Source organism: Pristis pectinata, chromosome 3 (assembly GCF_009764475.1).
Source record: "Pristis pectinata isolate sPriPec2 chromosome 3, sPriPec2.1.pri, whole genome shotgun sequence".
Classification (NCBI taxonomy): Eukaryota; Metazoa; Chordata; class Chondrichthyes; order Rhinopristiformes; family Pristidae; genus Pristis; species Pristis pectinata.
In genome coordinates, this window is record NC_067407.1 from 108,242,288 (window position 1) to 108,268,595 (window position 26,308).

Here is a 26,308-nt window from a genome sequence, read left to right on the forward strand (position 1 = left end):
ACGGGAGGAATTCCAAAATGTCTGCATGCTGCCTTTGGCAAGAGTCATACTATTGTGGAGATGGTTGTTGTTCAGTTGATGTAAAAGTTTCACATAGGGTAAATCTAGCATGAAAAATATTTTGTGATTTGCTGTTTATGTAGGTTAAAAACTTAAACCCTACATTCAATAGGTCTAACACATGAAAATTCCGTGGAATTAGGTCTGTGTTAGTTAATCAGGCACGGATCACATCTAAGTTGCCTTTATGTGAGAAATGAGACAAACATTAGCTGCATTTGTGATCTTGGGAAATTGGGAGTTCTGACATAAAAGAAAATACATTCCCTTCCTTTCCCACGCTTATGCCTGATGTTTTCTTGCTTTGTCACCAACTTCTAATGTGATTTTTGAGGTTATAAAGGAATTCTCACATATGTGGCATCTGAACCTCTCCTCAGTAAATTTTATATAACAAAATTTCCTTTTGATTAGTACTTTTCATTATTGTATACAAAATTTTTAACCAATGACATTTGATTAGTTAAATATTACCATAATATTTGGAAAAATGATGTAAATATTTAGTAGTGCCATCCTCAATGGTGTTTTGTTTTGTACAAAATGAAACAGGAAGCAATTTCTTACAACCATAGCATTAGATAACCTTTTTTCCAGCAATTACCTATATATAGGTTTAAAAAAGAATAAACAGATAGCTCAAACCTATATTTAGGTTTGCTCTGCTGTCTTTCATTTTGTGCAGTCAGTAATGTCATATCTTGTGGCATTCTTGGAATGAAGTGTAGAAGAAATGGATGTAATTTAGAAAGTTCATTAGCTAACAGTGCATAGAACAAAATTGACACAGTTAAATCTCAACAAGTTACACACAAAATTGTCTGCATGGCTTTTTTCAGTAAACTATTTTTATATTAGGTTGTGGTAATGAAAAATAGCAATACATAAACACCAGTCTTTTATAATGATACTGATTTGTTTTTGATTTTTATCATCAGACTTTTAGGTCTGATTTAATCAAAATGTTTGTCTATTTGGTTACTTTTTCCCCCTTAAGGTAAATAATATTTAATGTTTTCGTTCAGGTGAATTATATTACTGATGCTCAAGCAGCTTTGCTTTTTTAAAATCTTAATCTATCCCAAACCCTTGGAACAGAAATATTATTAAATAAAACATTTCATTTCAAACCAAATGCATAATGAACCGTGATAAATGTAATGTCCCATAAACCCTACTACCAGCACATTCCTATTTTATACAGAATTGAGGTCAGGAAATTTGGAGAAAATTAAAGAAAATGATTCATCGGTCCTTTTGTTCTGTTGGCTAGGGTCCCGGGATTCTCGAGCTGTGCCCAGCTGACAAGCCTTTGAAGATGGCACAATAACAGTCCAGTGATGCCTGACCATGACAGCATAGCCCTTTTAACCAGACATACTAAAAGACGAAGAGTCGATATTGGAGTGAAGAGAACTGTAGGGACATCTACAGTGTTAACTAAAGCAAAAGGGAAGCTATTCAGTGCCATGAATCCCCAAGGTTCAGATCAGGACATTGAGTGTTCAGTGGTTCAACATACGGATGGGGACAAATCAAATGTGCTCCGCAAGCTGTTGAAGAGAGCAAACTCGTATGAAGATGCCATGATGCCTTTTCCTGGAGCTACTATAATTTCACAGCTGCTGAAAAACAATGCAACCAAGAATGGAAGCACAGAGCTCAATTTGCAAACCAGTGGTCTCTCTAGCACAGGCTCCGAGGCAAACCAGGAGGACGCCTGCAGCAATTCTTCAAGGGAAAGTGCCCAAGAATGCGTGTCACCATTTAGTAGACCTAACATGAGCCAGTTTGATGTAGATCGGCTTTGTGATGAACATTTGCGGGCCAAACGTGCACGAGTCGAAAATATAATTCGAGGCATGAGTCATTCACCAAATGTGGCATTGCGGGGTGGAGAGAACGATCGAGATGGGGTACAGCAGCCTGTAAGTCCCAGAGAAAGTTATAGGGAAAACAAACGTAAGCAGAAGCTTCCTCAACAGCAGCAACAGAGTTTTCAGCAACTGGTTACAGCCCGGAAGGAGCAAAAGAGAGAAGAACGGCGGCAATTGAAGCAACAACTGGAAGACCTGCAGAAGCAACTGCGCCAGCTCCAGGAAAAGTTCTACCAAATATATGACAGCACAGATTCTGAGAATGATGAAGATGGTAATCTGTCCGAAGACAGCATGCAATCAGAAGCTGCTGATACCAGAGCACATGACAGGTCTGACAATGAGATATCAGAGTTAGATCCAGGACACTTCCTTGATCGTGCTCGTGCTCTTATTAGGGAACAGGAAATGGCAGCAGAAAATGAAAAACTGAAGAGAGATGGCCACTCAAGGAAAAGTCAGGGCCTGACCACCTTGCATGCTGAAGGGAAACAGCTAGCTGAGACACTTAAACAGGAACTCAATTCCACCATGTCACAAGTAGTGGACTCTGTAGTCAAAATGTTCTCGAAATCCTCCCACCAGCTTCCTCAGGTCTTCCCCCCTATCCAGATTCCACAGGCAAGATTTGCCATGAATGGAGAAAACCACAACTTCCATACAACAAATCAACGACTTCAATGCTTTGGCGACGTTATCATTTCTAACCCGTTGAATACCTTTGCCAACATGCATGTGTCTAATTCCTCAGACCAGACGGAAGCACTGCCTCTGGTAGTACGCAAAAACTCATCAGAGCAATCTGCCTCCACCCCCTCTATGGGAGGCCACCACACTTCTCATCACCAGTCCCCACTCTCAGCTGCAGCAGGATTTTCATCCCCTGCTTTTCGCCATCCACTGCCTCTTCCTCTCATGGCCTATTCCTTTCAGAGCTCAATAGGTAATGCCTCCAGCACAGTATCTGGAAAAGACAGGTCATCTCCCGAGTCTTTGGACTTGACCAGGGAAACTGCCTGTCTGCGGACCAAAGTGTCATCGCACCACATGAACCATCGTCCGTGCTCACCAATCCATCCATCCAGCACAGCTGAAGGTCTCTCTTTGTCTCTCATTAAATCTGAGTGTAGTGACTTGCAAGATATGGCAGACATTTCGCCATATTCTGGAAATACAATATCCTTTTCTGATTATTCTTTAGTGTCTGAAGTAGGTACATGCAACTAGAAAGAATTCCAAGTTTTCACCCATATAGTCCCCTTGGTATTTCATTAGAATTTTGAGTTGAACTTTAATGGGTCCAGGCATTAATTTTATTTACCATCATTACCTGTTTTTGGATAACCCAGACACTGAAGATGCAACAAGTGCATCACCCCCACTCTCTAATGTTCTGCAAGTTCAGTGCAGCTGCCTGCTATGCATGATTAACCTCTGTTCAGCTGTACACAGAAATCTTTTGTCCTTGTATATACAAAGCAAATGATTTTAAAAGCTTGTGAGCACAATCAGAGTGGGCTCAGCTAAACCAAACTTCTTTCACAAGATTTACTGTACTTTTTCTATATTTTAGGTAAACAGATACAGTTTACAAAAATATTTTATGAACTATCAAAATGGTGTATCAGTTGCAAATTGTCCTCTTTCAGAGTGCTGTTTCTCTGTACAGCTTTTCCTTTTGTTTTATCCTATCACTTTGTTGAAGTAACAGAGCTTCTATTTTTATTCTTAAAAGATTTGTTGACAGGAGTCAGTAACATACGGCACCATTTATTGTTGCTTAGCAGCACTCTGTGGTGTTTTGTGATTTTAATGGCCAGTTACATATTTCACAGGTAACAAAAAAGCACTTTTAAAATTGCAGTTATGAATTTATGACCTTGCATTGACAGTTACATTCAAAATTCATATTGCCAGTCCTTTTAATGTGACCATCCCTATTCACAAATTTTAGAGTTGACTACGTTGCAGGAATCTTGATGTATTTTGCTTAACCAGTACAGAAGATGCTGAGCATCATTTCAGTCCCATAGTAATAATCGATGGTCCTCAAAGAAAAAGACACCACTTTTGCTAAGTGTACTATTTTGTACTTATTGAAAAGGAACAAATATGATTGTATTAAAGATACATTATGTGCAACTGTATACAGTTGCATTTCAGTAATGTTAGCTTTGATTGTGAATATATTCTGCAGGGTTGTGAATAAGACCATATTAATTGGACACTAGTTCCACCCCCAACCAACCCAACCCCTAAAGATAAAGGAAACAGTTGAATGGCTGTTCTCAAGATTCTAGCCTTGATCCTCCATGTCACAAACTTCCTTTGCATCTTCAGAAAATAGCTTTGTAGAATACAAAACAAAATTTTGCATTCTGCAAATTGGAGCAGAGCTACAACATTATGCAAGGCTAACGTGTACAGTCGATCTCCATGGGTCTAACATAAAGTAAGATGACATGCAGAGTTATAAACTAAAAAAGCAATAAATGGGTATGGGTAGAATTGAACTACAATCAAGTTCTAATGCTGTTCAGTAATTGGTCTAGTGCCAATATATTTAATTGAGAGTAATCTGGTAACTAAGATTACATTATATATGACATGAAATAATGCAAAAGACGATAACAGTAATGAACTGGTATTTAGGAATTCTTCAAGTTCTGTAATTACCTGCTCAATTGCAAATTTTGTAATGCTTATTTTTTGGTAGTAAGAGCAAATAGTAGATGTACAGTAATATTCATAAAGCAAATGCAGCTGATTTTTTAAAACTTTATTATCTGATTAAAGCACAATTTTAAAAAGTCTTCTGAAGCTGAATTGGAAACAGTAATTAATGTTCCGGTTACACAGCAGTCTTTGATCCAATTGTACAATTTTATATCGTACCACACTGGCATAACTCATCTGCCTCTCAGGTAATTCTACATATTTGCCTTGTAAAAACTGTGTATGCAGACTACACACAAACTTGTGTGGTGTTTGAATACTGCTTTAGGTTCAGCTGCAGTGCAGTATTTCTCTGATCTTTTATTTTCCTGAGCAGATGTCTTTCATTAATTTATGGATTTATCATCTTTTCTTTTTCTTTTACACCTGGCAGCTGGCTCAAGTTTCAGCAGTTATTGTCTATTTTGCATGACATGTAGAATTGAATGTCATCTGTCTTAACAAAGCTGAAGCTAAAAGAATGAGGTGAGCCACATGAGCTGCTGGGACAGAGCTGTACGTTTTCTTACCTCCTTAATATTTATTTGTGCTCATTTCTTCTGGCCTTGAATGGGCTGTGCTCGCATTCTGTGCAGCTGTATGTTTACAAAATCTATTCCAACATGAGTCATTGTGCGTGTGTAAGTATCCTAGAAACAGCTAGAGCTTTCTTGGGAGAACAGTTGCTTTCAGCGTAAGCACTTAAAAGGGAAAATGGTCAGTTCTGCTTTACATTATTTTGAGAAGCAATTTGATGTACCATGAATTTCAGTTGCTTTTTGTAGTTCATGTTAGAAATAAGTTGTGCAAAGTAGCAGTTACCGAACATTGTTTAAAAACAAACATTTCGTTAATATAATGTATTTATTAATAATTTTGTATTAAGAACTTTTGATAAAAGATGCTGTGATTGAATTTTCGGTTTGCTTTTAGCATTATGATTAGACAAATGTGTAGTAACATTTAAAGAATGAACCTATAAATTTGCTTTTGTTTATAAATCCATCTATTTTTTCCTGATAGTTAAGTACTTTTAAAAAAAAAATTTGCTTGATTTGTTTTCACCCTTGGCTTGGAGCACTGAGACTAATGGTGGTATTTCAGCTGCAAACTTAACTAAAACTGGATAATTTCAGGAGAGGCTCGGGATTAAATTTGGAGTCTAAATGGATGGTTCAATAGCACATTGGAGTGCATTTGCTAGCTCAATTATTGGGAGCTCCCTCTTTTGGCATTATTTGTCAAAGTGAGATTTGCAAGGTAATTTGTATTTTTAAAAAAAGATGTACACAGGGTCCTACATTGATGTAGCTCTTTAATGTTGGTGTTAATGTTTTATATCGTGGTGCAATGTCTTCATGTAAATTTCTGCTGCGATATTCTGTAGAGTATAAGATATAAATTATGGTATAATCTATCTTTCTCAAGATGAACTCAAAGTATGTCTAGAATGAAACAAGATAGAATTGAACGATTTATCTCTACACCGGTTTTAATTAAAATATGTGTTTTTGAAAACAGTTGTATGAGGATATTAACAGTATGGAATAAGTCAATGTTATTAAAGGGTGATTATAATTAGCTATATGATTTATTAGTGTAAGATTGAATACATTTATTTTTTTTACTGCCTCTTTCCTCAAATTGGAATGCATTTTAAAGTGTAAAGTTTTAAGTGATTGCAAAAATGCTTTGCACTACATGGTGATTGGGTACATCCATCAAGGATCAGTACTCCCAAGAAAAGCAGTTTTAAAACTGAGCTTTCCTAGCTCTAACTTTTCAGCAAGCAAAGCTCTGAAATGCTGGTTGGACACACAAAAATGAAATCCCAACATTTGTTAACATTTTCTTTTAAATGGTGCTGTTCTTCTGATTTTTTTTTTGTGTGTGTGGAGGAAGTCCAATAATAAAACTAAAAGATTATAATTTAAGCATACCACCAGGTGTCATGAGTGGATGTATTGTAGCATGAGGATGTTGCCCTGGGGCACTGGTGCACCCCTTTGCTGAATGACTTTGGAAGAAGTTGTAAGGGGTCTGTTCGGAAATGGTAAAGCGTGCATTTTTTTTGGAATTCCCAAAAAGACAGTTTCTAATTGTCCTTGGCCACTGCATTCAATATAAAAACATTTGTTCCCATTAAGATCAGTGACATAAACAGAGAGAATAACTTTTTCTTACAATAAAAATCGGCATGCTGATCCATTTGTTTGAAGTGGCTAAGAAGGATAAAACTTAAAGGATTCAAAATTAATTTGATCTTTCCTATTTTGCCAAATATAAATGTAGACAAGAGACTGCAGATGCTGAAATTTGGAACAACGTGCATAAATAATTGTACTTTATTTAATAGATAAAACAATCAAGTGTTTATTTAAATATTATTTAAAACTATTCCTCAGAACAATAATATTGGAGATATGTTTCTGCTATTGAAGCTCAAAGGAAACATATCAGCTGTTCCAACAAATCTCTCTCAAAAATTGAACCATGACAAACTTTTCAAGATGAGTTATTTTGCTTTCTCGGCTTTCAATTTTGCTACAAATGTGTGACCCATTAAACAATAGCAAATAGAGTTCATATAATCTCCAATAAAACTTTCAAGTTCATTCAGTTATTTTGTTCTTTGAATAGTTAATTTCTTCCTTTTGAAGATTTACATTCTTAATCATCATAAACCAGCCTCCACCCCACTGGGCTGTAAAGAAGAATGGGTCTGCTATAAACAGCATTTTCTGTTGACAGTCGGATAGTTGTCAATTGTTTTAAAAATTCTGGGAGTTGAAGGTGCAGAAACACATAGTTTGCGCGCTCCCTTGTTTAGTTCCTTCTGAGAATGAAAGCATTCTTGGGGCCCACGAACACAATCCGCATCCTTCTCAGAGTTGTGTAGTTATTTGGCATAATTAGAGAGATGACGAGCTGGGGTATAGATAAATTAATTGCATTCTTGTGATTTTTTTAAAAAATTAATCTTAAAAACCTCAGTGGGGGGTCAGTTTTGCAGGAATTTGACAAATGAGATCAGAACTGGTAAGTGGGAGCATAAGTGGTGTTGGGAGGCCGAGGATCGTGGGAATGATCTCCACTATAAAATACTTGGGGACTGAAGCAGCAGGTCAAGGTCAGGGCAGGGAGGCTCAAAAATTCCTAGTGGGGTTTGCACAAACACACTTTTTCCGCCTTTCCTCATAGGATTCCACAGAAGTAACTTTCATATGCTTACCTTGGACTCTTGTTGCAAATCCATGACTCCTATTGTTCTGTTGTCACAGTTAACTCTGTGCAGGTCTCAATAATGGAATTATGGCTGCCATTGTAGTATTCCCCTGCCTGGGTGAAGGTAAATAAAGATAATGTGGTGGGGGAGGTGTTTAGTGAGACACAATACTTGCATCTCTCCCACCATCTTACTCCTCGATACTATTCCCAGTCAGTGGAGGGTGGGGGTGATTTACAGCATTGTTTCTCATCCAAGTGAGAATGTAAGCAGTTGATGCAAAAGATTTTCAAAATGTATTTGGAATAACTTCATTTGCCTGTACTAGTGCTCTTTGTTCTTGATCACCTTGGCAGTGGTCGTTAGGTTACTTCTGAACTTGGTGATGAGGAGAATGAAGGGACTTGACTTCTTCACGTGTAGTTGTCCTCAACATGGGAGTTTCTCATGTGTTAGCAAACAGACATAGATTAACTAAGCATCTTTGTAGTAAACTTTACTAAAATAGAATCAAATTTCTACCAAAATTTCATCTTGAACTGCTATATAATTTAAAGGTTTGCACAATATATCCACCAAGAATCGAGTTAATGCCAATTTTAACCCATGGATAGCAATTTTATTTGACATTGCTTTGTTACAAATTATGCTTCAAATTACATAATTTCTAGAAATATCCATAGGGCAGGTTTCTGACATACAATCTGCCTACCAAGTTGGTTAATATATATCCCTTCACTAATAAAAAAAATCATTTTCATATTAACTTTATTAATTTAGTTAATAATAGATCTGTAACTAAATGAAAGTGGATTATTTGCATGTCACTACTTATAAATGAAGAACATTTCTTCATCTCAATATTTAATAAGGCTTAAATCTAAATAAAGCATGCCTTCTGAGCAATTAAGGATGAGCAATAAATACTGCATCACTGCATCCCAAGAGCAAATTAGAGTAACAATTGTATGCACCTGGAAAATATTGTAGTAATCTAATATCTTTGGGAAATAAAAGCAAGGTTGTGTCTGAAAATGCGCAACTTTCTTAATGGCTATAATTTGCGTGGACTATTTTACTTATAGTGAAATATTTAAATCACAGTTTGGGTAAATAATGTTCATGATGATAGCTAATATAGAAATACTGTTGTATTAAACATCTGAATCAGTCATAGTCGTTTAGCACAGAAGCAGGCCCTTCAGCTCACCGTGTCCACGTGACTGTCGAGTACCCATCTGTACTAATCTCATTTACCTGCACTTGGCCCATAATTTCCATGCCTTGGTGATTTGGGTGCTTGTCTAGATACTTCATAAATATTGTGAGAATCTCTGCCTCCATCATTCCCTATGGCAGTAGATTCCAGATTCTAAACACCCTCGAGGTGGAAAAAATTCTTGCTCAGATCCCCTCTTACCTTGTTATACCCTGCCTTAAACCTTTGCCCTACCTGTGTTGTAGAAAAAGGTTTATTACTCTCTATCCTGTCTCTGCCCCACATAATTTTGTTTAAGTCCTCTCATCCTCTGCTCCAAAGAAAACCAACCCAACCTCGAGTTTCTACTAAGAAGTAAAATGTTCCATCCAGGCAACTTCCTGTTGAATCTCCTCAGCACCTTCTCTAAAGCAAACATATCCTTCCCATAGTCTGGTGACAAGACCAGCACACGGTACTCCAGTTGCAGCCTGATCAATGCTATTTGATTAAAACATTTTTTTAAAAAAATATTGAAGGAAGCTCCAATATTTGAGATTGCTTCCCCCCCTCATGTTTCAATTTTGGCAGGTATTGGTCATTTGGAAATTCTACTCTAATATATTCAAAATCTCATTCTGAAAAGTGAGATTATGTAATTATTTAGCAAGTGGTTATTGTTTTCAATTTTCTGATGCATCAGCTGAGATTTTATTTTTTTGTTAGTCATTTTATTAATTAGGTGGCTATCACCTTTTATAAATTTCATTAGTGGAGCAATTAAGACTATCTAGATGCAAAGATATAACATTAATATCAATTTGATCTTCAAGGAGATTTTAGCCTGGTAAATGCAATATTGTCTTGTGTTTGCCAAAGTGCCACTGGCGTAACAGATGTAAGCCTGTAAAATTGCTTTGCGCAACTCATGATCTTATGGGATTTTAGCCTTGTGGCAAATCTGTAATAATAATTTAGGCATTAATGATCATCAAGTTATTTTCTACCAGCAGATTTTGTTTATGAACCTTTTCAGATGCATTATACTTGATTTGAAAAATAATGCAACAAGAAATACTAGTAGCAAAGTTTACCAATTTAAAAGTAGTAGCAAAAGAAGGCCCATGCCTGCAACATAGAGAGCTGACTAGGAATATAATTGAAAGTGAGGTTAGAGATCCAGTGATTAGAATGGTCTCATTCTTCCAAACCAAAAAGAGTGACAAATTATAGTTAATTGTATGCTTTAACTAAGTGGGCTCTACATAAACCATTATTAGTTTATCAATTTAACTCTGTGCTAAATATTCATTAGAGGATGGATTCTGAGCTGTTCTTGATTTTGTTTATTTTTTGAAACGTAAAATTTTTATACCGTTCTGTTAATGGTGTTGACTTGCATATTCTATTTATAGCTACAGGAGAATGCTGAAATCACACTCACACCGATTCCCAAGGCCTAAAGTAAAATTTAAAATGTATATCAATTGTTTAGGATTCAATTATTTATATTCTAATATTGTCAATTCATTCAACTCTAATCTCCCTTTCCCAGTGGTCTTCCCTCAGTCCTCTGGATTGAACACAGCAGAAATCACAAGTTGGTTTTTAAATGTATGTATTTGAGCTGAAACTGACAAATGGATTCTAAGAGTGCATTCCTGAATAGAAATTTAAATTGGGATATAGTTCAAAAGATGATATCCTTGCAAGTCAGCAGTTTTCCATATGGGAATGTCTACCTTGCAATATTTAGTTCACATCTTTCAAGCATTTTGAAGGATCTGTCTGTTTCTCATCCTTCCATTATTTCCTTCAATGCAGACAGGCATTGATTCTTTTAGTTCTCGGCACTTCGTGTGCCACTGCAGAACAGCTTGCTATACTTTCCTTTCATTTGCCATCGTCATTTCACTTATGCATTATGACAGATGGCAGTGGAGAGTGTAATGCTCTTTTAGTCTTCCCTATCAGTCTAATGGAGGTCACAGAAGGTTTTTCAACTCTTCCCTTTTGGTACGAGAAGCATGTCAATCATGAGTTATCATCTCAGCCATCATTAAGCTTTTGAAATACAAAGCATCAGCTTGATCGAGTTGCTTAAGAGTTTGTTCACTCAGATAAGATCTCCTCTTACAATGGTTTCACCTCTGAAATAAATTTGTAGATCTTTTCAAAATTACTTGTGTAGCCATGGAAGTTAACAGCATTTTTGCTCTTAAGTGTAATCTTCAATAGAATACCCTTTGGAATAACTTCTGGAAAGCACCCCTTAATTGACCTTCCGGGGCCCACATTGATTTTCTCCACATGCATCTTCATTTCTGATAAATTATAAAGCCATTAATTTGTGGAGGAAATGGTGGGCGAACTGCAGCACAGATGTGCCAAAACCCGACTAATGCACAAAGCACAAAAGAGTGCCAAGGAAGCTGTTTGAAAAACAGAATTGCTAGATTGTTACGGTTAGCCTCGCATTAAACTTTCTCCTGGGAACTATTTTAGGAAGCTTCTGTCTACAGAACTGAAGGGTAATAATATTTGCAGATAAATAGGTTTCTTTATCAATGTAAGAAAAAATTTATTGATCAGCTGGCCCCTGGGGGCTTTTTGACTGTCAGAAAACTAACCTTTCGTACATCTTGGTTCAGTACCCTTACATAGGTCAGATATCTCCAGATCTACCCGGTAACCTCTCTGTGTAAGGTTTCTGGGCATACTCTGTTCTCTGCTATGAGTAAAGATGTTTAATTTTTAACTTTATAATAATACCCTTTTTGTTTTGTGAATTTCTTTTGCATCTTGAGCTGACTTGTTAAATTTTAATGCCAGTTGTGAATTATTCTGGCACAATATAATAGTTGTTTTCATTTCTTCTTGGAATTAATGAATACTGCAGCGTTATCAGTGGAGTAACAATGCTGTAAGACGTGTTTATAAGTGTTGTATCCATCATTATTAATCTATAGACAGTGCAATATTCCTGTTCTCTACTAGCTAATGTCTGGGGGGAAAAAGCAGTGCACTGTGAAAGAATTAAATTGTATACCTTTTGTTTAACATTGAAAAAGTGGCTATTATGAGACCATTTGGATATTGGTAGTTTTTTTTTGATTTATTCACTCATTTTTGCAGGTCACTAAAACGTTGCTCCACAGATCTGTCCTCTTCAAACAGTTTTTTTTCCCATAAATGCTCTGTATATTTTCCTTGACACTCAGCATTGTACATACAGGAGGGACTGTCACCCAATCACCTGAAAAAAGCAAAACTGATGTTCTTCTACACCCGGTACCCCAGTTCAAACATGCTGAAGATGTTCTTCTCTGATGTGAAGGTAAGTGTGAGGAGAAGGATATTTTGCTCTATTGTCACAGCTATTGCAGCAGCAAAAAAAAACAATGTGGTTATTGTCTTCTATTTACTATTTAATTTGTTTTTGATGTAGTACAGACTGAGCATAAGGATGTTGAATAAACTGACAGATTCAGGCTGCATTATTCAAATGAGAATATGAAGGCTATACAGTCACAGCTGCACCCTCCCTTTGCTTCTAGTATATTTAACCCCAATTTGTATTTTTACTTTCCCGATTTGAACTATTTGTTCTTCCCCCACCTCCCAACATCACCCCCAAAATGGCTACTAAATTTATTTCTAATAGTTAAGTTTTTATTTGTTTGAAATGATCAACAAAATAGCCTGAGACAGCTTTATAATTTCTACTTTTGATAACTTTCCTAAAATTAATGAATAACTCCTCATTTAGATATATTTTCCCTCTGAGTTAGGAATTGTTTCCATTATTTTCAGTGATCACACATTCAACAAGCCACACAGTTCTGCAGAGTACCTTTTCATCAAAATAATTAATAAAATCATGATTACATTAGTAATAAACTGTAATGTGGATATTGGTACATCTAAGGTGAAATTCCACATTTTATAATTTTAAGAGTAGACGAGCATTATCGAATTGTTTCACTAATTCTTGAACACTTAGCTTCTTCTAATAGTTCCCATCAATTGCAGACATTTTCCTGAAAGTTTTCATACAGATGGCTGGATTAAAGAAAATGAGTAATCAAGGTACAAGAGTTACTGTTCTGAATTTATATTTTGGAAGAAGTTGTGATCCTTATAAGTCGAGATCCTGGCAAATAGGGAGTTCTTCACTGCACCTCCCTTCACTGTGAGCTTTACTTTCCATTTTAAGATCGGAGTATCACCAATGAACAAAAGACTAGGTGTTCATATGTAAATATGAAAATTTTACATATTTGAAATTGCCACCGCTGGCAGTAATACATATCTGCAGTATTGTTAGCCAAGTAGGCCCTGTTGCTCTGGATTTGTAAGCTCGAGCCCCAGCAAAACCTTGTATTGCCTTGTTACCTTTTTCTTTTGGAACAAATGGAAGCTGAATTAAATCATTTGTCCTGCTTCAGTTTTTCCCGTTAAGTTGGGCAAGTTTTTAGCCTCCAACTTTGAAGGTGCAAAACAAAGTTCTGCTTTTAGATTGATGCCAATGTAAACTTCCATGCATCTGAATGATGGTCAGATTAAAATAAAAATTCCTGAGGTCTTCAACAACTGAAATGGATGAAATTCTTGATCTCTTCCCATTCTGCCTAATGAAATAGTTCTACCATTAACTGTTCCTTTTTAGACTTTGTGGAAGATTCAGCCCAAAGAGAATCAAAGCTCTGCACGTACTAATGTGTTTATTTTTATCATCCATTCCTGTGAAGCTTTATCCACAGATTAGAGGCAACCACACACCTTGCTTTCTTTGCTAGCAAAGCCAGTCAACACCAGCAATGATTTTAGAAGAGTGAAAATTAGAAGTTTGCAAGGGATGTTGTTCTGTGCTACTAAAAACTCATTTAAACACTATTTTATCAATTGCAAGGATAGGGGTAGTTCAAAAGAGCACTGCTCTGGTGAACATCAGTACATTCCAATCATTGCCCTCCCAACTTGCTGCAAATGCACTGCTGCTCCCTTTTAGAGGGCAAAAAAGAACATCTGTTTGTTTTCTATTCTTCCGACAGGCACACTTGAGACCTATGGAAGTGTGACATTCAAAGTTCATTTATATTCTGATGTACCATCAGTGGTGACAGGCACACAGGACTACCAGCAATGGCATATTGTTAATATAAAACTGCTTTCTGATTGCATGGTTTAAGATCCATTAAATGTGCCTGAGGTCATTTTTTTTTTACTGAAAACAAGTTTTTAGGTTGAAATATATGAGTAAGATCTATTTATGGAAGCTTTTAATGGCATTTTGTCCTTTAACAATTGAAGGAAAATGTGCCCTAAGATTCAAAGGAATAATTGCATTTTTTATCATTTTTATGTGCCATGCACCTATCACTGAATATTAAGTACTCAATAGTAAAATTCTGACAATAATTAAAAAGGGTGGACAAAGAGATTCTATACAAGGCAAAGAACAACAGAGCATTTTTTCTACTTTCAAAAGTTGTGTTTTTATTTAAAATTTCCTGTTAAATCTGAACAATGTTGGAATGCCTTCTGCAAGACCAATATTTGCTGTCCAGAATTTCATCCCAAGTCAATGAATTTAGCTTCTTCAACCTCAGTTCGTCCCCAATAATTGGACAGTTTACAGCCTTGAAGATGCAAGACAAAATCCTGTCTGTAGATTGATATCAATGTAAACTTCCATGAAGTTGAATAGTGGTGAGAAAAGATCTTGGAAGCCTTCAACTCAGATGGATTGAATCTTAGCAATGAATTCTAGGACAAATGTGGAATAATGGATGGATGTCAAACTTGGTGCTATTCAACAGTTTCCAAAAGGCATTTGAGTTATTTCTGACTGGTCCATTTATGCACCTCCATTTTCCTCTGTTCCCAGAATTAATGATTTTTCTTTTATTTCAATCTTTTTATTAGTTTTCAAATTAATACAGATTAATAGATCAATGTTTATACATGTAATACAAAGAGACCAGGAGAACAATCATGACATGGATAATCATAAAGAACAACAGAGTATAAAAAAAATTGTAGATCCAATGATCTGTTAATGAATGAATATAATATAAAAGAAAAATTTATTATAAAATATTAAAAAAAAGAAAAAAACCCAAAACAATAAGAAAAATTATAAACAATATATCAAACCAAACTAAGCTAAAGAAGAAAAAATTTTTTAAAAAAAACAGGAAAAAAAACTGGATTAAAATTTCTCAATAGAAACAGAGCAATTTTATGTCATCAACTCCATTCCTCTAAATTGAAAGGTTATTATAAGGGGATCTATATCATGTGAAAATATTGAATAAATGGACTCCAAACTTCCTCAAATTTAAGCGAAGGATCAACAGTACCACTCCTAATTTTTTCCAAGTTTAAACATGATATAGTTTGAGAGAGCCATTGAAAAGTAGTAGGGGGTATTGGATCCTTCCATTTAAAGAATTAATGATTTTTATCTTTGGGGGAAATAATCTGCACTGTAATGCAGAGGTGGGGTGAAGTAATATAAATTTACATCCATGACCAGTAATGTGTATTAATTTTCCAGATACTTTGCATGATACAATCACCATACTACATAACATGTCACATAAAAATGAATTAAAATTACCTTCTTTAATAATTAGAAAACGTAACACTTCAAATGGAATCGTTTTACGGTTTGGTACTAATTTTTTTTTCATTAATCACATCTTGCTGTTACATAAGCATTGATGTAATGCCAGGCTTGCTTAGGTTAATGTTCCGGTAATAAGAAGTTTGCTTCTAGAGTAATAAATCCCATAAATTTGCTGACTTCTGAGAAACATATTTGCAGCACCCAATATCACTTAGTCTGCCTTTATCACCAATTTAAAAAAAAATCCTGAGCTTCAAATGCTCTCTGATATTGATGCCTAGAAACCCATCATAGGTTTGAAGAACAAATTGAGGTATGATGTGGAGGCTGTGCATTTTACTTTGTTTACGAAACTAATTCATTAAATTCAGATAAATTTCTGGACAGTAATGACGTTTTTGTCTAAGAATATAACATTAGCAGGAGCAAAACGCACACTGCTGCAAGAACTCAGTGGGCCAAGCTCCATCTGTGGAGGGAAAAGGAAGGTCAGCATTTCGGGTCAAGATTTTGTATCAAGATGGATGTATGGTTCCTAATGCAAGCTCTAGACCTAAAACGTTAACCACCCCTTTTCTTCCACAAATGCTGCCTGACCTCTGAGTTCTTCCAGCAGTTTGCTTTTTGCTCCAGATTCCAACATCTGCAATCTCTTGTGACTCCATATAGCATAAGCAAGATTGAGCTAACAACCTTTTTGAACCTATTTCATTGTTCAATAATCTTCTGTCTGATTCTGTACCTCATTCACTTTCCCTGCCTGAGCTCCTTTTCCCTCTGTTCTTTTAATGACTTGAATCATTAAAGTATATTCAAGGTTGAATATACTTAATGATTATCCATAGCATGGAAAATTCCAACCACTTTCAGCCCTTTTATGTAAAAATAAAGTCCTTTCCTCAGTACTAAATAGTCAATCCCTTTTTCTGATATTACTCTTCCTAGTTTTGGATTCTCCTGCATGGGGAATTGACTGCTTAGCATCTACTCTTGGTCCTCTTTTAGAATGTGTATATTTTGGAGAGTTTACCTCTTTTTTTTAAAACTCCAGTGTGTGTAAGCCAACTTTTCTCAACTGCTCAAGTTAGGACAACCTCCACATCCCATAACCAAGCAGAAATGGCATAATGGTATCTGGAATTTTTAATACTGCATATAATTGCTATATATATGATATTTTGCAAAAACGCTTTTAAATTTGAAAATATCAGATGAAATCATTTACAAGGGAATGGACACAGCATTTAATATTAAGAAACTTAAATAAAAGACCATTTGTTAGTATAACTTCAAGTAATATGATTAATATTGTGCTTGTAAAATAACCAAAATATTTATTATCATTCATGATCACTGAGAACAGAGTTCATCTATATATTTTTTAAAAAATCTAATTTTCTCTTCTGTCCGACTTCCTTCTACAACCCCAGCCCCCCACCATCACCACCATTGACAAGTCGATCACTGCCTAACTAGATTAAGGTGTCAAATTGATTTGTTTTATGGGTCTTTTGACTGTGCTCATTGAATATTTAGGAAGTTTCTTCAGCAAACACTGGGATTGGACATGTCCCACGGGAAGCATTAATCCGTCACAGGAACAATTAGGTTGCAGAAAGAAGAGACCTTCTCTTGTTCCCGTCACTTGTTTGTGATGCACCAGTGAGAACCTTAAAGATCAAGATTACTATGTTTGTTTAAAAAAAACTAATTCAGGAACTGTTAATGTTTGATAAGCAAAAAGTGACACAAGTCTTAAATGCTGAGCCCTCATGTTTGAGTGGCTCTGTTGTTTTGGCCAGTGCATCTCTGGTATTTCAATTCTGTAACAATGGGTTTTAAATCTCCCTTTATACCCTTCTGCCAAACACTGTCATGTGGACTTACTTTTTTTTTTGTAGTCCCATTAGGTCATCTACAGGCCATTCTAGAAAAAATACCCTTTCTTTTTTCTCTATTCTTGCATGTAGGAGACAATGTCTTGTAACAATACTGAAGCTTAATCTCCATGTCAAAGCAATTTTCATTCCCGGGTGCGCAGGCTGCTATCGTTTTGTTATGTTTTGTTTCTTATACTAAAAGAATTAAAAAGGAACAGTAGTCGTCATGGGGCCTGTAGTTCTTATCTCAGTGTCTGGAAATTTGGACAGTGTATTTTGCTGCAGAGATAACATGGAAAGAACTCAGAGTTCAGCAAATAGTAATGGGTTTAAGTTCTATTGAAATCAACAGCAAATCAGATAATGGGGTCCTTCAGTTGTCTTTTTAATCAGGTCCCCGCAAGGCTGAATGGAGACAGAGCAGACACACAGAGTGAAAATATAATTCTTGGATAGGTTAAGTACATGTTTGAACTCTTGCAGTCAGAGTGATTTGATGATGACTTAATCATTTTCTGGTCAATTATCTGTGAGGACCCTTGCAACTGGAAGGCAATTATGATGCAAGCTGGCCTTTAGGAGCTGCAACAGCTTCCACTTCTGTTTCTATGTTACTTAGCCTTCACTGCCATGAATTTTCATTCACTTCATTATCTTAAATTCACTGGAATAGAAACAACTTTCTGCATTGTAATTACACACCCATTAACTGTCAGCTTGATAGAAGCAGGCAGCCCTCTCCATGGCCAGAGCAAATGCTTGATAAGTGCTCACTGTGATTTTTGATTAATGCACACTTTGTGCCATAAAGGGGGAAAAATGATAGATGCCTATATTGAGCAAAGCCTTTCTGATGTACTGGCAGTTTAAATTTACAAGTTTTAACTTGACTTATAAAGATTTAGCTGACCTTGAACATACACAAGACCCTGTTGGAGTAGAGGCCAACATTTGTTGTAGACAAGTAGACCCCCATAAAAGTACAGGGTCATCAAGCATCCAAGTCTGAAGCAAGCTACCATGAGCAATCAAACTTATAATAATTTGACAATAGATATGTCTGGAAGACTGTCCATGACCTTAATACTTTTATGAAGAGAAAGAGAGAGGTTAAAACAACTACTGTGAAAATCATCCACTTTGGTCACTTTAGTTGCCAGCTGAGGCTAATGCACACTATAACTCTGAAGCCTTGAACTTTAACTTTTTCATTAGCTCTTGAAATATCATTGGTGGTGGTGTTAGGGGACAAAAAGAGAGGCAGAAATTCTTAGTTTGCATATAATAACTGTTTTGCTAAATATTGATTTTCAGTTACAAATTAATGGTTTGAATATGCAAACTTTAGTTTTGTTTTCAAAATAAGTAAACTAGAAAACAGTCTAACACTTGCTATATGATTGCCCTTCAGTGCTGGGGCAGCAAGAATGTTGGCAACAGCCAAATTAGAGCCTTCACCATTATGGATGCTTTTTGGCTATTTGCCAGGTGTTTTGGGTGGCAGGAGTAGTATTACATGAGATAGAAGTTATTTTTGTGTCCCCTTGCACCCCCTTTTTTAAAATTGTCCTGTTGGGGATCAGGCCACTTTTGTGACCTAATTCCATTTGGGGTCTACTCATGCTCTTCTGAAAGCCAGTACACGTCATTTCACAGAGGTTGAAGTGGAGACTTTCAACATATGGTTTCATCAGTCCCTACGAGACAGAGGACCTTTCGGGTGGTTGAATGCTCTGCCCCAGACAGGACCCAACTATTTTCTCCAAGCTTCTTTTCCACACATGCTGAAATTAGAACACCAATGAAAATTTGGAGCTGATAGGGAGAAATCTGTCCTCTAAGTAGCACTAAATATGTAAATTAGTGGCAGCTGTGCATTGTTCTTTGCTTCCAAGAGTGGAGTGTAACATGCAGCAATTATTTTAATGCACATTTGGTGCTGCAGCCTCTGATACTTTTTTCAGACTCAAATATGCATACCAGGGCCAGATCACTTAATCCAAAAGAATTCCTCAAAGTTCGTACAACTTTAGTGTATTATTTTTAATTACTAAACCTCAAAACAGAAGAATCACAGTTAATGGGAATATTGAAGCTAAAGGCAGTATTAAAATAGGATGTTCAAAGGGTTAATTATCAATATTATTTCATCAATTTGAAATAAGATTGTCTAGTTTAATTCATTCATATGCAATTATTTTGTGATCGTGGTTGTTGAAGTTATTATGAAGCCATACTATCTCTATATATTTTTGTTTTATTTCTCTGGTGTCATCCTTTTTCATGCACCACCCAAAAGTTGAAAAGGCAGTGTACTTCCAGACTATTTCCCATTAGGTCTGGTGGATTAGCATCCCAGGTTCCCATGTGTATTCCCAGGAGGAAAGGACCTTTTATATCCTCTGTAATTTCTTGAGGTGCTCTGCTTTTCTGCAAACAGATATTTGGGTGGAAGAAAGGAAAATTAATACACAAAAGTTGAATTTTATAGTCTGACTTAAACTATTTGATCAGAGGAATGTGAAAAGCCAGAATTATAGATATTCATCATGGTCCATAAAATGCTGAAAATCTGCCATATCTATTCGAGGATAATCATTTAAAATTACTTTTAGTTAGGGTTTAGTTCTGTTGGATTTGGGTGGAATAATGGTTGCATCTTGCACAGTGCAAATGTAGAAGAAAAAGAAATTAGTTTTTACATAACTTTTCCCAAGATGGATTGGGTTTATGGACAAAATATGATCTTACTGAACCAGGGGAGTATATTAACTGACAAGATTGTCCAAAATATTTTACTGTTGTTTTGCAGTGATCTATCAAACATTATGTATATAGTTACATACTTTAGAACAATTTTTTTCATTAACTGAGAAGAATACTGTTTCTATTGCACAATATGTCTCTAATGGATGTAGTACATACCTTTTCATGTACAATTATTTAAGCTAGTTACTTGGATTTATTATGGAATGTAGTATTAGTTTATTTTAATGTTATTAATTTAAAGTATTATGACAAATTTAAACTGAATCTGCTCATCCTGTTATATTTTCGTATTGGCAGTTTAATAGGTGCATCACCTCACAGCTTATCAAGTGGTTCAGCAATTTCCGAGAATTTTACTACATCCAGATGGAGAAGTTTGCTCGTCAGTCTATTAACGATGGAGTAACAAGCACTGAGGAGCTGACTGTCTCCCGTGACTCTGAACTCTTCAGGGCCTTGAACATGCACTACAACAAAGCAAATGATTTTGAGGTACAGGCTTTGTTTTTATGTGAGCATTCAACAATGAGTGTGAAGGCTGTTGTTAATGTTGTTTGTGAAGCAGCACTAGTTCATTATATTTCATACAAAATTTTTTTTTAACTTGAAAAACAATGGAATCTTTGGCCTGGATTTTGTTTTAATGATCCCAGATTGTGAGCTACTGAAAGTACAAGTTGATGAAAGATTAGTAACAATAATACTGTTGAAAATGATATTGGAAACCTAAGCAATGTATCCTAACAATTTGTGCCTGCTAAAATTATGTTGCGATCCCAAGCAAACGAAATTAAATTCGTAGCTTGAGGTCCTAGTGTTGAAAGTTTATGGATCGCTCTTTGTTGTCTGCTAATTTTGTGCTTTGACCTTGGGTGTTCTCAGCAGTTCGTCTTTGATGTCAGTGAAATTTAAATTCCACTGTGTCACCAAACTCTTAGTATGACGCAATCTTCTTTTTAGAGGTCATCCAAACTAAAGTATTTAAACATGTAGTGACCATGCCTATAGTGTGGAAGGAAGTAAAACTAATTTTTAAAAATACAACTTACAGAATAATATTTTATAATAGGTTATATTATTGTTCATAGCACATTTACTAAATTATTCAGCAGATTTATAAAAATTGATGTTAAGGGTAGGTAGAGAAATGGGTATATAGTCATTACTTTCATATCTAATTTTCCAAAGGAAATGCACATTTGGAAGGAAGTAAAGTGAATTGCTGTTAAGGGATAGGAATGAATTTCATTCAGCCATTTTTTAAAAAAAATGCCAGGAAGGGGAATTCAATATTTTTTTTTGAAAGAGGAAATTTAATTCTGAAGGATTAGGTCAATTTGGGAGAAATTTGGGAGAAATCTGGGAGACAAGTGCTAATGACAGTAATTCAGAATAGTGATAGGCAACTTGGATGTGAAGAAGAAATTGATGATTTGGACCACTGAATAAAAGTTGCATTGGGAAAAGATTAAAATAGATTGATCATGCATTACACTAAAATTGAATAGGGAGCAAAACATCCACTTGAAGTAACAAAACCTATCTTACCACCACTGTTTTCTATTGAAATTTCAGTCTGTCAGTGAAGTGCCTATTCATTTTGCATGAACATATGAAATTGAGGCAAAGTCAGCACACAATCTGGTTTAATCTAAACAGAGAAGATGGAGAATCAATCATTTCTAGGTTTTGTCATCAATGTGGGGATGTTGACCTCTGATTTTTATTGTTGCCTTTTGTATCACCTACTGTTAACTGTTGGTATTATTACTTCTCCCCTAATTGTCCAAGAGGACAGTGGGGAGGGATATTGTTGGGAAGAATAGGAGATCAGGTTGCAAGGCTAAATTTGGGGTATATTTTACTCATCCAATTCTACAATCCACTGCTGTACCGGTTGCTGTTAGGTCACATAGCCTACAATTTTACTGCTCAAAATGCAGCTTAAACAGTGGTAGCATGGTAAGATCTTCTTACGTCCATTACCACTGAATGGGTGTTAAGTAATGCCTTTCTGTTGTGTGCTTTGTGGATTATTGGGGTAGTTGTGCATTGTGCCACTAAGTAGAGGGGTTAGCTGCTGGGAATCTTGAAGGCAGTGGGGAGTGATTGGGAAGGGCTGCAATTTATGCTTCTAGGTTGAGAGAGTCTGCACACAGTGGGGTGTTGGAGAGTAGTATGTGGGAACTGCAGGAGAGCTAATCAAGTATTTGAAGACAACCCACTGTAATTGGGTTTCATGTTCTGGGCTGGGCCATGCTTGGGAATGTCTGCTTTAATCCCCCACAAAAGCAGGCTTCACAGATGTTTGGAACCTTGCACCTGTATGAGTAGCTTCTGGACCTCATGGACGTCCCAGAAATGGTATCTAGACATACTTTGCATGTCATGGGATATCACATTGCATATCAAGGGTCTCTGCTATGCGATTTCAGTTTCTCGGCACACCATTTAATTTCCACTGTCTCAGGGTACATCTGTAACGTTAACTAAATAGGTATGGAAAAATAAATCAAGCACATTAGGGATTCATTATTTTGTAAAGCTGCAAATTGTGTTACACTATGAAAGCACTCCTTGACTCTTAAAGGCAAATTCTGCATGGCTCATAGAGGACTAAACTTGTCCTCTGTGGTTAATGGTGCACTGACTTGGGTCTTGAGATGAGGAGGGTGGGACGGGAGGACAAGAATATGCAGAACAGTAGGAGAGGTGGATGAAGGGAGGAATGGGGAAAGGAGATAGAAGAAAGGGAGGTTGAGCAGGAAGGTAAGACAGAAGAGAACATTGTGCATTTGTGGCTAAATTTATTTAAGAACATCAGACCTAAGGTATATTTCACCACCAATTTTATAAGCTACCCATGCTACAGTACTACCATACCTGTGCCTAAAATTTTGCTGGCACATTAAGCAGCAGCAATACTAGATCCATGCTATTGATGATCCATGATACACAACTTTCATTCCCACTCACCCCACAACTTGCAAGGCACATCATGGAAAGAAGTTAATAAGCAGGGTCTTTCCATGATGTATTTTGCAAGTTGATAAGATAAGATCTTAATTAGTCACATGTACATCGAAACACACAGTGAAGTGCATTTTTTGCGTAGAATGCTCTAGGGGCAGCCTGCAAGTGTCGCCACGTCTTTGGAATGTGGGAGGAAACCAGAGCACCCAGAGGAAACCCACGCAGACACAGGGAGAATGTACAAACTCCTTACAGACAGCGGCGGGAGTTGAACACGGGTCGCTGGCGCTGTAATAGCGTTACGCTAACTGCTGCACCACAGTACTATGGTGGGAATGGAGGTTGTGAATCATTAATAGGAAATCTATATTAGGAAAATTTTAGATCCCATCTGATTTTGCAGGGCTCCTATTAGTATTTGCCAATAGCTTAAAATAAATAAGTGTAGATGAATTACATGCCAAATTAGGTACAGAATGAAAAATGAAAGGGAAAAATAAAGAATCAACTTTTTTTTTCTCTATAATCTCTAGAAACAATTGCAATAGGAAGGAATGAGACATTTTGCAAGTAATATCTAATTTTCAGTGGTAGAAGGGTTGAATGGCAATAATTATGCCATAAAAAGACAAGAAATAAATAGATTGTAAGAGGGTTTCATAATGCAGAACTATAGGTTTGTGTATAAATATTTCAGCTTAAGACAACTTCTGCTGATGAGTGGAGAACCATTCTAATTGCAGACCTGATTTAGAAGAATCAGGGCTACCAAGAAATAGTCAAAAATACACTGCTTCCATTTTTGGTTTGATCTGGCCCAGTAATGTGCTTATTTTGATTGCACCTGCTTTGTTTAATGTGTGTTGTGTTATGCAGTTGCCATGTTGTTTGAATAAACTGATTATAAACTTCCTCATCAAACTGCTTTGCACTTTGAATCATTTTTAAATGTAACATCACTATTTATTGCACAATATTCAATTCATTCACAGCTCCTTACAAATATAATGGCAAGAATTAACTTGCTGTGTTGTCTAGCAAGTTCCTAAGGAACTTGGGAGACTAAGGCCGAGATGTTTTTGCAAAGCCAATGGTGGAGGATTGCAATGTGGTTAACAACTTTTCAATATTTGCATGCAAATATCTATCTGTTCATAAACTGAAGTATTTGCTCATGACTTTGTTCTTATGGTATGTGTGTGTCACTGGCAAGTCCAGAAGTTACTATCTATCCCCAATATTGACTCCCAGTATGTTGCTGGTGGGAGATTTGGCAATGACAAAAAAATTAAAGGTATCAGCCAATGCCCAAATGTTGTTTAGGGTTTACTGCATGTAGATACTGACTGCTTCATTTGCTAGAAGTGCCGTGAATAGAATTTGTGCAATAAACAATGATGTTTGATTTAAGTGATTTGAAGTGCAAAGCTGATTGGTAAGGAAGTTTGGAATCCAGTTTATGCAAATAATAAGACAGCTGTATAACACAACACATAAACAAAACAGGCACATTCTAAATAAGCACATTACCAGGCTGAACTGAACCAAATGAAACCGGTAGTGTATCTACATGTCTTCTGCGACTACTGCTTTACTGCCCTGAATCTTCCAAATCAGACTAACAATTGGAGTTGTCCTCCACTGGTCAGCAGAAATAGTCTTGGGCTGAAATATCTTTTCTTTTAAAGCTGTGGTTTTGCAGTGCGTAACCCTCTTTTGAACTATCTACTTTCTGTCTTTTTAATTAGGAACTACAAAATATGCAAAGCCTTGAAATTCACAGTAACTGAATTGCAAGTTGTTATTCTTTTCACTTTAATACTTGATTTTCTTTGCATTCTAACTCTCATTGCAAAACTTCTTGAAACTCTTCCTATAAGCAGAATATTTTGAGAATTTCTAAATAAACCCTCTTGATGCCTCCAACTAGCTCTGTTTTATTGTGATTTTGGTGGCATATAATGTTTTGTTTAACTTATGATCCATTATCAATCCCCTTCTGTTTGATTTCCTGTGTATTTATTTATTCTCTTTTTGCAGTGAATGCTTAATTACTCCATGGCAGGAGAAGAAAATTTGTTTATTATCTCTTGTGAATAATAGCAGCTATTTTCTTGGGCTGAGTTGTTATTTAAATATCTCATTTTTTTAGTAGCTTAAGTCTGAAGCTCCACATTTCTGTACTTTAAAAACAAACTTGACCAGTTTTGTTGCCCCATCATTTCTTTTACCTTGCATATTTTTACTGTTTTGTGATCTGAATTCCTATTCCTGCAACTGAATGTGTTTCAATACATTATTTTCCAAGCGATGCATTGCTACCTTTATTCACTCAACCATTGTCATAAAAATGTTCAGAAATATCATATGACATCTTTCCTAATCATTATATCTTATATTCTTTTGTCAACGTATCACCAGAAGCTGTAATTTAGTCACAAGTGCTAGCACTTCTGACCATTAATGATGGAAGGTATTTTATTGCTGAAACTCTGTAAGGAAGATTGGGGATAAGACACTTAACTGCAAGTATTTGCAGTAATGTTCTGAGGGTGGGATGATTGAACACTCAACATCCACAACCATATTGCTTTGTGAGAGGCATGATTGCAATTATTAGTATGGAAAGAGGCCATTTGGCCCACCAAGTCCATGTTGAGTAGTGGGGACCCACCCTTATTAATTCCATCTTCCAGCACTCCTATGCCTAGGTGATTCAAGTACTCATCTAGACACCGAGTAAAATGCTGACCTCAATTCTGCTTCCACCACTCTCTCAGGCAGTGTATTCCAAATGCTCACCACTCTGCATGAAAAGGCCTCCCTCAGATCACCTGTAAATCTCTTACCCCTTGCCCTAAATCTACCTCTGATATGGGGAAAAGTTTCCTGCAGCCTACTCTGTCTATACTCTTTATAATTTTATATACCTCAATGTCCCCTTTTAACTTCTTTCTTCACTCCATAAAAAAGAGA

At 36.2% G+C, this 26,308-nt stretch overlaps 1 protein-coding gene across 6 annotated transcripts in view; it reads left to right on the plus strand.

Moving 5' to 3' along the window:
• The window catches only part of prox1a (prospero homeobox 1a), a 93,964-nt gene that overhangs the window by 3,728 nt on the left and 63,928 nt on the right, over positions 1-26,308 (plus strand). For all 6 annotated transcript variants that reach the window (XR_007955973.1, XR_007955974.1, XM_052011570.1 and 3 more), the window contains 3 exons: positions 1,334-3,113; positions 12,306-12,413; positions 20,657-20,851. Coding sequence is in view for 4 of the 6 variants with exons in the window: in XM_052011570.1 (XP_051867530.1) it covers positions 1,401-3,113; positions 12,306-12,413; positions 20,657-20,851 (2,016 nt within the window). In the remaining 2 variants the exon portion in view is untranslated. The remainder of the gene's footprint in view (positions 1-1,333; positions 3,114-12,305; positions 12,414-20,656; positions 20,852-26,308) is intronic.